General features: G+C 43.6%; 1 protein-coding gene across 1 annotated transcript in view; it reads right to left on the bottom strand.

Annotated features, from left to right (window-relative positions):
• LG02H3orf52 (linkage group 02 C3orf52 homolog) overlaps positions 1-2,397 on the bottom strand; it is a 41,348-nt gene extending 38,951 nt beyond the window's left edge. The window contains exon 1 of the mRNA XM_073616053.1: positions 2,215-2,397. Within this exon, the coding sequence (XP_073472154.1) occupies positions 2,215-2,313 (99 nt within the window). The 5' untranslated portion in view covers positions 2,314-2,397. The remainder of the gene's footprint in view (positions 1-2,214) is intronic.
• Between the last annotated feature and the right edge of the window lie 11,475 nt (positions 2,398-13,872).

The following is a 13,872-nucleotide window of genomic DNA, read 5'->3' as shown; positions in this document are numbered from 1 at the left end:
CCTGGCCACACACACCCTAATGATCTGGTGGTCTACAGAGGTCGAAAGAAAGATGTAACCCCTGTGTTTGCCATTTCAATCTGTTGGATGAAGCACACACAAAGATGTAGGGCTCATTTAATGACCATGCACTAAATGACTTTTACAAGCAACAAATGTTAGCATCAATTGAAAAAAATTAAGGAGTGCAATGACAATCAATAGCATTGATTACATTTATTTTCCAGACTTCTGGGCATTTTTCATTTTTCCCTAAGTGCCATGTGTGAGCCAAGAAGAAAAATGTAATCACTGTAAAAACATCTGGTTGTCACGTCCTTTAACATAAAACTCATAGCAATTGCTTTAACTGTAATATTGGTATTTACATTGGTTGCAAGGCAAAGCATGGCATGTTGTTGGATAAGCATGCAAACAGAACACATACTACAAATAGTACTGCATGCAGTATCTTCTAGCATTCTACAAAGTATTTTCGTAGTAAGCTCTTTGGTTTTGTTTACACGAATGGGAAAATATCCATTTGTCTCATTGGGGTTAGAAGCTGATTGTTTACCATGCACAGCTGCGCCAGATTCTGAACTCTCCAGTTTTGTTAAATCAACCCCACTGAGACAGGACTATGCTTTTACTAGCAACTCTGACCATACTATGTAGGTGATCTGACATTAGCCAAAAGCTACTAGACATAGCATCCAGCTGTGCATACAACATTCAATAGACTTTCAAATTCTCATCAGATTTGCCTCTGAAGGTAAAAGGGGGGAGTGCAAGTGTCATGATGAGGGGTACAAACAGTCTTCAATCTGACTATAACTGATGGGATTAGGTGAGTGTTATCTAATGAATGTATGGACCTTAATCACTTGCGGATCAGCCGCCGCCGTCATACTGCGGCAGGTCTGCTCGTTCCCGCAAATTGCCGTAAGTGTACCTCAGCTCCTTTAAGAGCCCTAGCAGGTGCGCGCCTGCTGCATGGCGGGGGACCCAATGCGTGTGGTCGGCGACCGCGATGTCTGCCGGCCACCCGCGATCGTGAGAAAGAGAGCCAGAACGAGGATCTTTCAATGTAAACAGACAGATCCCTGTTCTGACAGGGGAGGAGAGAAAGATCTGCTGTTTGTAGTGATTAGGAACAGTGAACTCTCTCCTCCTCCAGTCAGTCCCATCCCCCCACAGTAAGAAACACCTCCCAGGGAACACATTTAACCCTACTTGTACCTACGTCCTATTACTAATTAGAAATTTGGACAGTTGTGGAGGCAACATGGACTCTCGTGGTACGGTATAAACTTACAGCAGTCAATTTACAAAAATATATAAATGTATTATACACAAATCATAAAAAGCCTTCAATAGTAGATAGTATAGGGGCATAGTAGTACATTTAACCCCTTGATCGCCCCCTAGTGTTAACCCCTCCCCTGCCAGTGACATTTACACAGTAATCAGTGGATTTTTATAGCTCTGATCGCTGTATAAATGTAAATGGTCTAAAAAAAAAAAAAAAAAAGTGTCAAATTGTTTGATCTGTCCTGCCGCAATGTCGCAGTCCCGCTAAAAAAAAAAAAAAAAAAACAGATCACCGCCATTACTAGTAAAGAAATAAAATAATAATAAAAATGCCATAAATCCATCCCCTAGTTTGTAGACGCAATACATTTTGCGCAAACCAGCCAATATACACTTATTGCGATTTTTTTAAAACAAAAATATGTAGACGAAAGAATAGAAGAATACATATTGGCCTATACTGATGAAGACATTTTTTTGGGATATTTATTATTGCAAAAAGTAAAAAAAAAAAATATTGTTTCTTTTTCAAAATTGTCGCTTTTTTTTGTTTATAGAGCAATAAATAAAAACCACAGAGGTGATCAAATACCACCAAAAGAAAGCTCTATTTGTGGGAAAAAAAAGGACATAAATTTTGTTTGGGTACAACGTTGCACGACCGCGCAATTGTCAGTTAAAACGACACAGTGCCGTATCGCAAAAAATGGCCTGGTCATTAAGGGGGAAAGTGTTCTGGTCTGTAAGTGGTTAAGTAATGAAAGGTATCTCTATGTTTGGACAACTTTAGTTATGTCAAGTTTACGTATATTTGATAGATTGTAGTTTCAGCTCATACGGTTTTACACAATGGAAACGCAATTAAAAAAATCAATAATCAAATAAAACACACACTCTACGTAAGGCTACATAAAGACTTACCACATTTTCTGGCATGAGAGTCTCCAGCTGAGCTATGTGGTTATTCTGCTCTGATTCCATGTTGGAAGGAAGTCCTAGATTACAGGATACTGAAAGCATTTCAGTCTGCTCTCAAAGCTGATGAAGTTACAGGGTTTTAAGGAGTGGCCATCACTTCTCTAAATGGTTAAAGAGTAACAAGACTAAGCAAATACCATATAACTGGTTTTTCTGGTTTGCTCTCATTTCCCAGCAGCCCATGCACTGGGCGAGACAGGAAAGCGTGAATAAAGATACAAGTTAACAAGAGAAAGGGAAAGAGAAACAATCACTTTACAAATCCTTCAAAATGACTTTCTCCAAAATAATCAAAGCACTTGGCATCTGCCTTCTGATTAAAATCATCTGATATTGAGCCACTCAATGGGACAAGGTTAGATGGACACTTGTCCATCCATATCTTTTATGTTTAAGATGCTCTTTGTTTTTGTAATTTTGTGTTACAAAAGGCATATTTATAAAAGAAAAAAACAGTTTGCTCGCATTCACTCTGATTATTCTCATCTATAATATCTTTCTGTAGCAGTCGCAGATAGTAAATGCTGACATGTAGTGAAAAAGTAAAAATTTGCAGTGCATTGAATGTGTGGTGAATAGTATCAATCATGACAGATCTTCATAGTAAATTATTTTGAGAAGTAATGAAACAAAATACATTTAAAATGGTATCAAACCCAAAACCAAAAATGGAAATATGTATCAAATACTTACTGTAATTTTCCTTTCCTGATTCCAATCTGTGGCAGCATATACAGTATCTCACAAAAGTGAGTACACCCCTCACATTTTTGTAAATATTTTATTATATCTTTTCATGTGACAACACTGAAGAAATGACACTTTGCTACAATGTAAAGTAGTGAGTATTCAGCTTGTATAACAGTGTAAATTTGCTGTCCCCTCAAAATAACTCCACGCACAGCCATTAACCTCTGGATATGACGCTGAGCATGTGCACTCAATACCTTTGGTTGGTTTGGTTTGGTTAAACCGCTGTATTGTCTTGACCACCATTCTGCAGCTCAGTTTCAGGGTCTTGGTAATCTTCTTATAGCCTAGGCCATCTTTATGTTGAGCAATAATTCTTTTTTTCAGATCCTCAGAGAGTTCTTTGCCATGAGGTGCCATGTTGAACTTCCAGTGACAAGTATGAGAGCTCCCCATTCACACCTGAGACCATATAACACTAACGAGTCACATGACACTGGGGAGGGAAAATGGCTAATTGGGCCCAATTTGAACATTTTCACTTAGGGTTGTACTCACTTTTGTTGCCAGAAGTTTAGACATTAATGGCTGTGTTGAGTTATTTTGAGGGGACAGAAAATTTACACTGTTATACAAGCTGTACTCTCACTAATTTACATTGTAGCAAAGTGTCATTTCTTCAGTGTTGTCACATGAAAAGATATAATAAAATATTTACATAAATGTGACGGGTGTACTCACTTTTGTGAGATACTGTATGTCTCAGAAAGGTATTGTCAGTCAACTTCAAATGACATACACAAGAGAGCGCAACCTCCTTGTGCATAACCACCAAACAATTTATTAAATCCTCAAAAACAAATCAATACTCACAAACATATAAAAACAGCAGGCATATAATATGGTCAGCTTCTCAACTCTGAACATGGCAGTCTCGAAACGCATTAGCTTTCCAATCAGATGGTCCAATGATGGGACATACCATCCATGGCTAAAGTATGCATGTTATATGCCTGCTGTTTTAATAGGTTTATGATTATTCATTTGTCTTTGGGTGTTTAATAAATTGTTTAGTGGTAATGCATGAGGAGCTTGCCCCTGTTGTGTGTGTTTTTTTGCAGTTGACTGAAAATTCCCAGATCTGTGGAGGACTGTACCTGAGGAAGCATTACACACTTAAGTATACTTGGGAGCACCTTGTATTAAGAGCTAGAGTGTTTTTGTGGAGTAATGCTGGCCATACACTATACGAAAAATCAGCCGAAATTTGGTCATTTGGCCAGTTCGTTAGTTTTTCAGCCAGTTAATGGGCACAAAATCGAAAATCGTTGGGACATTTTTGAGCTGAAAAAACAAAGGACAAGTTTGGAAATTTTCTGCCGAATGAACGATAAATTGAAAGGTTAATGTGCTTCTTGTCTGAACTGTTTGCACTAGGTATATGTAAAAAAAAACGAACAAAAAATGCATTCATTTATGTCCACTGAACGATTTATCGGTCATTACATGATGGCACTATCGTTTGCTCTCATGGCCAAATGTTGGTTTTTGGAAATTGGATTTTTCATATAGTGTATGGCCAGCATTAGTCTCAGAAAGGTATCCACCAACCTGCAGTCTTGCAAATGGTCTCCATAGATACTCTCGCATGTGCTGCCCAGGGAATAGAGATGGCTCTAATGGAATGAACCTTTACCGCTTCTGGATGCTCTCGCCCAGCTGCTCTGTAAGCTCTCTAGATGGTCTTGACTATCCACGATGACAAGATTCTACATGTGGCTTCCTTTACTCTGGATTTTCTTGATAGTAATACAAACAGCTTCTTGAAGGATCTAAACGAGACAGTGGCCTGAAGGTAGGCATCCGGGGCTCTTGAAAGAGGGGCAAAGCACAACTTTGTCTGCAAAGAACAAGACAGACAATGTTCTGTTGACCCCAGCATTGCAGTTTTGACACTCTGCCTCCTGACGTTATAGGCACTAAAAATACTGCTTTCTGCATGATGTCCCACAACGAACAGTTTTCTGTTGGTGCAAAAGGAGCCTGGGTGAGGAAATCCAGGACCACTGTTAATTCCCACAGGAGAAACTTGTTCCTTCCTGGGTGACAAAGTCTTATGAGACCCTCATGAAGCATTCCACTAAAAATGCTCAGATGCCCACTTCTGGTTGAAAGCTGCGAGGGTCAAAATCTCACTCTGTTGCGAAGGCTCTGACCTTTTCCCAGATTTTGGAAAAAATATATTTAGCTGACAATTTCTGGGAATCTTGCAGGGCTCTTATCACTTCCGGGGGGAAAGCCTAGCTCCTGTAAACCTTGCCTTTCAACTTCCAGGCCACCAAGGCCAAATGAATAGGATGCAGATGGAGTGTTTTCCTCTGGAAATAACATATGAGAAGTCAGTGGCAGCTGAAAAGGTGGGCATACACTGAGATCCATTGCAAGGGCAAACCACAGTCTGAGGAGCCAGTAAGGAATAATTGTAAGGACTGTAAAATTCTTGGGCAGCAGACTCCTCAGGAACCTTTATGATTAGCAGAAGAGAAGGAAATGCATATGTCAGACAGCAGCTCTGAGGATATGTGAGAGTGTCCACTCCCTGCACCTTTGATTGAAGGTAGCAAGAGAGGAATCTGTACATTTTATATTAGGCTGGGGATGAAAACAAATCCAGTAGCGGAGAGCCCAAAACCTGAGTGATATGGGCAAAGACTGATGGATGGTGTGACCACTCATTGTGATCTGGAAAAAACATGGTCTGCCTCAATATTCTGAGGCCCTGGAAAATAAACTGCATAAAGGTCCTGTTTGGTCAAGATCATAGTGGGCTCTAAATGTTGTGCGTTCCCCCTTCTCTCTGTATGTAAGACACTGCCGCTGTGTTGTCCATGTGCAGACTGACTGGGCAACCCCGAATATGCGGCAACAGTGCGGTTAGTGCAATGAATGCTGCATGGACTTCAAGCACATTGGAGACTATGCCTTCTTTTTTGAAACTCCAACAGCCCTGTATAAAGATATTCACAATGGAAACATTTGTTTTGTTTTGTTCCGTATTCATTCTGTAAGCAAACAATTTTGTTGTTTTGTCATATTTATTAGAATAATTTGTTTTTGGAATTTGTTTCGAATATTCGGATTAGTATGTTTGTTTTGGAAGATTGTCTATATTCGTTTTAATGTGTTTATTCATTATTTCAGGAAATTACTTATGCACTCTGAGTCACCCCTGCTAGTCTAAGCCACAAGGAGAAATGGAATGAGCTGACTGGACGATATAAACTGGAGTCGCATGCATGCGAAGGTAAGGAATGGAACTAGGGCTGAAACGATTAACCAACAAAATCGATAATAATCGATAATGAAAATCGTTGTCAACGAATTTCATTATCGATTAGTTGGTCTGCTAACGGCATGCACCTTCCTCCCTGCCTGTCAGTCCCGCCTCCGTCCTAGTGTTACAATCCCCGTTACAATCCCATGTGTACAAGCCGGCGCCGCTGTATAACTTTCTCAGGGCCAATCCTGGGTGGGTGCGCGGGGTGCACCGCACCTGGGTGCTGCAGAGGAGGGGGCGCCAAAATGCCAGGGCACCGTTGGTCCCATGTGTGCTGCCTCGAGCCCAGTCGGCATTGTACAGCCCGCAGCAGCTGCCCCTTGTAATCAGGGCTGGGCGCTGGTGTATCGTCCTAGAGCGCATGTCAGCAAGGGCACCGTGGCCTCGTTCATTGCCCCTCACCTCCACCGCCCACTGACCCACCCACCGGCGCACCCGCTGCAATGTACGCATCCCCTGCCCACTGTATCCGTACAAGGAGGGAAGAGGAGGTAAGTTAGGTCTGCCCCACCCCCTTCTCATGTCCCCGCTGTGCCCACCCACAACCTCTTTGTGCAGCCATCTGTGCCCGGAAGGGGGTGTGGGCGGGAGATTTCAAAGAAGCCAGACCAGTGATACTGTCCTGTTTTTCGCTGCCTGTGCTTCCTAAGACAATGCAGCCTGGGTGAGTGATCTCTCCCCTCTCTCTCTTCCTTAAATGTGCCATAGTCTTCCTGCCTTCCATGCGCCATAGTCTTCCAGCCTTTCATGCGCCATAGTCTTCCAGCCTTCCATGTGCCATAGACTTCCTGCCTTCCATGCGCCATAGTCTTCCTGCTTTCCATGCACCATAGTCTTCCTGCCTTCCATGTGCCATAGTGATCCTTCATTCCTGCCTTCCATGTGCCATAGTGGCAAAATAAGGTTTTTGCCTAGGGTGTCAAAAAATCCTTGCACCAGCCCTGTTGTAATGTCAGGTGGGAGCCCAGGAGAGAGAAGAGCTTCACAGCCTCCTTGACCCCCGAGGTGGCGCGGAGAAGCATCCCCCGAGTCTCAAAGCCTGGACTTCGTCTCCTCCAACCTCCTCTCTGCTCCAGCATCAGCAGTGAGGCCGGGAGGACACTGACGAGAGGAAGAGACACAAGCTGCCAGGGAGCTGCTGGAAGAAGCAGCAGAGCACCTCCTGGATCAAGAAGGTACTGGGCAATATACACTGACACGGACCTACCTGCAGATACAGACTGGGACAGGGCTAGCAGTCTCTCTGTCAGCCCCCCCCCCCCTCTCTCAGCCACCCTCTCTGTCCACAACCCTCTTTCTCTCTTTCTCAACCCCTCCTTTCTAAGCCCCCCTCTCAGCCCCTTCTCTCTCAGTCCCTCCCTCTCTCTTAGCCCCACCTCTCTCTCTAAGCCCCCTCTCTTTCCACCACCCTCTCTCTGAGCCCCTCTCCTTCAGCCTCCCTCTCTCTCTCAGCCCCCCTCTCTGTCCACTACCCTCTCTCTGAGCCCCTCTCTCTCAGCCTCCCGCTCTCTCAGCCCCACCTCTCTCTCAGCCTCACCTCTCTCTCAGCCCCCCTCTCTAGCCACCGCCCTCTTTCTGAGCTCCTCTCTCTCAACCCCTCCCTCTCTCTCAGCCTCTCCCTCTCTCAGCCCCACCTCTCTCTCTGAGACCCCCTCTTTCTCTCTTTCTCTCTCTCAGACACCCTCTCTCTGAGCCTGCTCTCTCTGTCAGCCCCCCCTGTCAGTCCCCCGCTCTCTCAGCCCCTTCTCTGTCCACCACCCTCTCTCCAAGCCCCTCTCTCTCTCATCCCCACCTCACTGTCTGAGACCCCCTCTCTCTCTCAGCCCCCTCTCTCTCAGCCCCCCCATCTCTAGTAGAGATGGAGTGCTCTGCAATGTGTAGAGGGGTATCTACGGGTGTAATCAGGGTACTGGTATCTGGGGAAGTGTGATCAGGGTGGGGTGGGTTATCTGGGGGTGTGATAAGAGTGGGGGGTATCTAGGGATGTAATCAGGGTAGGGCTATCAGGGGAGGTGTGATCAGGGTGGGGGGGGTATATGGGGGTATAATTAGGGTGGGGGAATCTGGGGAGGTGTGATCAAAGTGGGAGTATTTGGGGGGTGTGACCCTGGAGTTGCTTATGGGGGTAACCCAACCATTGGAAGTTTTAGTTGGCTTCAGCTGCCTGTGGCCAGTGAAGGGAAGCAAGAAATGCATAGCCCCACCCCCTCATTACACACTGCCGTTTAGTGGAAGTTCTATTTTCAATGGCATGTGATGTCCTTCACGTCGCACCCCATCACATTACAGGCACACTGTGAAGGAGGTACCAGCTCGGTTTTAGAAAGGGAGTAGCAAGAGGATGGTGCGTATGGGTTGGGGGGGCAAAATGCATCTTCGCCTATGTAGTCAAAAATCCTTGCACCAGCTCTGAGTGCTCCTCTCCCTCTTTCTCTCCATGTGTATGTCACACACACCGCATGAGCTTTGGTCTGAAATGCCCGGCGGCGCTGTAACAAAGTCCCGTCTTCTAGACCGGCTCCTGTGACAGACGGAACACTGACCCAATGCCATGAAATTGAATCAGTGTGACTTGTACCATAGGAGCCGTGAGCTGGTCTAGGAGGCGGATCATGTCTGCAGTCTCTGACCATCTCCTGTAGTATGTCTGGGGGCTCTTTCTAAACAGACTCTCTAACAGAGGCCCTCTCTCTGTCCATTAGAGAGACCCCCATCAGGTCCAATAAGAGCACTCTGCTTCTCTTCCTGTATTTTGTTTATTGTTAAGAGATCGTGGGAGGATCCCAGGGTAACGAAGACTCCTTAGGGGAGTATCTCTGTGTTTGAGTCATTGCCATAGAAAGGTTTGTAAAGGGGGAGGAGTAAGGTGACCACGCCCATGTAGGGGCGCCAGAAATATTTCTGCACCCAGGCATCTGTGACCCTAGGATCGGCCCTGACCTTTCTCATAGCGGCACTCATGTGACCAGGCAGGTCCGCCTCTCTCCTGGGATAGTGTCCCATCATTGGTGCTCCTGGGGGGGATAGTGCCCCATCATTGGTGCTCCTGGGGAGGATAGTGCCCCATCATTAGTGTTCCTGGGGGGGATAATGCCTCATCATTGGTGTTCTGGGGGGGATAGTGCCCCCTCATTGGTGTTTCTGGAGGGAATAGTGCCCCATCATTGGTGTTCCTGGGAGGAATAGTGCCCTGTAATTGGTTTTCCTGGAATGGGGGAATAGTAATGCCCCATAATTGGTGTTTGTAACAGACCTAGCCGGGACAGAGGCAGTTGGAGAGGACTGAATGCAAGCCTGTTGCCTTTTGATTATGGGCCCTGGATTTTCAATGGAACAATACTCTTTGTGAGGTGAATGAGAAATCCAGTCTGAACTGTACTAATCAGACTCAATCGTGTATATATGTATATATTGTATGTTGTTTGATTCTGTTGGGGACTCCTTGCTGTGGATTTGTGTCCCTGAAGAGGGAGGGGGGATTCCTCCAGCAGCCCCCTGCTGATAAGACTGATTCATTCTGTTGGGACACATCCTGTGAGGAGATGCTGGTGTCATCAACTCCAACTACCTGTGTTTATGTTAATTGAATGAGCTGATCGCATTAGCCACCAGCACTGGCTAGGAAACGAACGGTCTAGGCTGAGGAGGGGGGGAGATTGTTGTTTGTATTATTAATTGTAATTAGCTCCAGCTATTGTGTTTATACTACTGTGTGAAGCTCGGTGCCCACAAGTCTGTCATCTGGTCTGGGTAAATTTTTTAGTTAATTAGCTCATGTTAATTATGTTAATTAGGTTACAGTTGTATTGTTAGAGGAGGTTCCAACAGCATATAAAGTCTTGTAATTTTGATTCTAAATAAAGTGAGTTCATGTTAGCAACAAGCAAGTGTCGCCTTGTTTTGTGCTCAGAGAGGTTGGAATATCTGATATCTGTATACAGACTGGGAGGAAGTGGTATATGACGGAGGCACTCAAGCGGAGTGTGGGACGTTCCTTGATAGTGTTCCTGGGGGGGATTGTGCCCCATTATTGGTGTTCCTTGGAGGGGAATAGTGCCCCATCATTGGTGTTCCTTGGGGGGGATAGTGCCCCATCATTGGTGTTCCTGGGGGGGATAGTGACGCATCATTTGTATTCCGGGGAGGTGTAGTGTCCCATCGAATGTATTTCTGGGGGGAATAGTGCCCCATCATTGGTGTTCGTGGGGGGGGGGATAGTGCCCCATGCTGTACGGTAGAACGCACACAGACAAGTTAGCATGAGCCATGAGGCACCATTGCTCCAGTCAGCACGCGAGTAACCTCAGTGCCGGGTTAAGGCACTTATTCATGTAAGCAGGCATTTTGCTTTGTATTATAATATTTATTTGAATAAAAGGGGATTACGCTATTTGGTTCCCTTTCCATCTTTTATATACTTTTCTCATGAGCTTGCAGAGGATGGACTCATATCAAGAACAAATCTACAGTATTGAGCAAGTTTACACTTTGCTAAAAGCGCTATATGACCTTCTTTTTAATTAAAGAGGTCATATCCATCTGGTAAGTGGAATCAATTTATGGAGCACTTTGGGTGCTCAGTTGGTGACGGATTATTTATCTTTGATGTCACATTGAAGATAACAAGTACTGAAGAAGTTTATTTAAAAGGACTTTTTATTGATTCACAGTTATTTTTTTTTTCTGAATTCACTACAAGATGTTTATATATTAAAGATGTATTCTATATTATTGCCCATTGCACATTAACACTGTTATAGTGTTATTTTTATCATTTGTATACAGCACACCAAATACACTTTATTTATTTATATTTGCACTAGCATTTGCACTTTACCATTGGACGACGGTCCTCATAATAGCGCCTCCTCACACTAAACCTATTGCTATCTAAAGTAGTATCCATCTACCTTAGTTAGGGGAGCAGCAGCTTTCTTATTATTAATTGGCGTGAGGTATTAACCATTTCCCACCCCATGATTGGTGTTCCTGGGGGGAATAGTGCCCCATCATTGGTGTTCTTTGGGGGAATAGTGCCCCATCATTGGTGTTCCTGGGGGGGAATAGTGCCCCATCATTGGTGTTCTTGGGGGGAATAGTGCCCCATCATTGGTGTTCCTGGGAGGGTGTTCCTGGGAGGAATAGTGCCTCATCATTGGTGTTCCTGAAGGGGAATAGTGCCAAGTAGCCCCTTGTGCTGGTGTCACATATAACTGAGAGGTGCCGGAGCATCCCTATTTAGGGAGGACTGATCAAGCTGCCTCACTGTTGCTGGGAGGGCTGTGTCTTTAACACTGCATCCCAGCTCCACCTGCATAAAATGGCTAATGAATTCAGACAGTGAGTCCTGTATTACTTTTCTGAGCAGGGTTGCGACCTGCTGGCTCTCAAAGTCCCTGTCCATGGAGAGGTCCCGGAGACAATTCTCACAGACAAGTTTGTCTAGCATTGGGTCCGTACCACAGGCTAAGCACTTCTTCTCTTTGGGTCACTGTGACCCTTCAGGAGAATATAAGTGCTTGTGTTTATGAAAGCTTTTGTGCTATCTCAGGCAAGTCTTGCTTGGACTGTATGAGTCACTTTCCCCCAACGATCTGTCATGCTAAACTGACGATTTTCTTGAAAAAAAAAAGGCCATACTCATGAAAAATATGCACTCTTTTTCCTTAAAGTCTTCTTATTTACCTCCTGGTGGTCCCTAGGTATCCCTTACCCCCTGTTCACTTTGCCCATTGTTCGGTTCTTGCCTACCTGGTGGCCACAGGCAGTATAGATGAAACTTCTTTTGACACAGCTTTCTAAGATACACTTTGGAGGTTGGAGTGTGATTATCTTTTGGATGTAAGTTGCACTTTTATTTGTTTAATAAAGAAAACTATTATTACCTTCCCATCTCTTTGTACTTATTTGCATACATGTGGACTGGCTCTTAAATGTTTTCCACATTCTGGTTGGAACTCATACAGCTTCTTGTAGACTACACAATTTGGGAACCATCCACATTTATATCACACATTGGTCAGGGCTGGTGTTCTATGGGCACCACACACGAAGCCACCCAGTGGTCATACCATATAATGTGTTTGATTGCTCCAACCCAGCTGAATGTGCTGAAGATTTTAAGGATTGTGTATTCTTTTGAAAAACAAAAGACTAATTGGCTGGATCACCAGATGAAAAGAGAAGTAAGAAAGCTAATGCAGCCATCACATCTCAGAATTGGTAAGCTGCAATATAATAAACATTTGCTTTGGGGTTTATTACTGCTTTAACCATATGAGAGTTTTACACATAGGATATACACCAAAAACATTAACATTCAGCTCCTTTACCTTCGTGGCCAAAACCATGCAGCTATTACTGGCAAATGTCAAAATGCAGCTATTTCTGTGTATAATGACACTTTCAGATAGTCTGTAAGTGTCACTGAGTAATACAGTGTGACAATGTATTGTTACATTATAGTTACTATTTCATTCATTATATAGATCATAGGTGTAATCTTTGACCAACATATGACAATTTTTTTAAGATTAAAAAAAAAAAAATACAATTAAATGTATTCTATTTAACCCGTATTAACCTTGACTAACCTCAATGAGTCCTAAATAACTCCTTACTCCCCTTTGCTCTTATTTTATTTTTAGCACTTATTTATTTAAATTTTTTACCATTAATATTTACAAAGTAGATATTACCATTACTATTTACTTTGTTTGCTTGTTATGGTTATCAGTGGTGCATGAAGAAGCACAGAAAAAAAAAAGTGCCTTTTTCTTTGCAAATAACTGTGCCATGCTCTGTACCAGAAACATAATTTTAGTGTTAATTGAAATGGGACAAATTATAGAATGTATACTTTTTATTTACAGTAGAGCTACCTTTTTTTACTAACACTGGTCAAAGTATTAAAGCGGTAGTAAACTTGCTATTTAAAAAGAAAAAAAACTTGGGCACCTGGTGGTTTAAGCTATTATGTGCTAGTGTGAACCGCATACTAGCACATTATGGCATACTTACCTAAAAACGAAGCCCTCCAGCAGTGTGCTGTCATCGCTGACAGGGCTTCCATCTTCACTCGGTCTTCCTTCCGGGTTCGCGGGCTGCGGCCGCTTAAATGGCTGAACTGCCATGACGTCATGACGCATGTTCATGGCACAGACGTCTGTAGGGACGGCACGGTACCCTTCAGGGCGCATGCGCCAAGAATGTCACCGGCTGCATCCCGTGTGAATATCTCCTAAACTGTGTAAGTTTAGGAGATATCCCACTGTACCCAGAGGTATGCCTTTTTATAGGGTAACCTGTATGTACAAAGTCAAAGTACAGGTTTTTTTTAACAGAAAATCAAAGTACAGGTTTACTACCACTTTAAAAAGAAGATGCACGTTTAAAAAGTTTTTGGGTAAAATATAAGACAATGTTGAGTAAATAGATACTAAACCAAGAATTGTGCATGCCTGTTAAATGGCGACACACTACGGTACAGAAAATTGTCCATAGGTGATGCTTTCAAAGCCTTTACAGGTTATCAGTTTAGAATAAAACATGAGTTATGTACACAATATGAGAAT

This window comes from Aquarana catesbeiana, linkage group LG02, assembly GCF_042186555.1.
Source record: "Aquarana catesbeiana isolate 2022-GZ linkage group LG02, ASM4218655v1, whole genome shotgun sequence".
Lineage (NCBI taxonomy): Eukaryota > Metazoa > Chordata > Amphibia > Anura > Ranidae > Aquarana > Aquarana catesbeiana.
The sequence above is the reverse complement of the archived record's forward strand: the minus strand, read 5'-3'. Positions and strand labels throughout refer to the sequence as shown.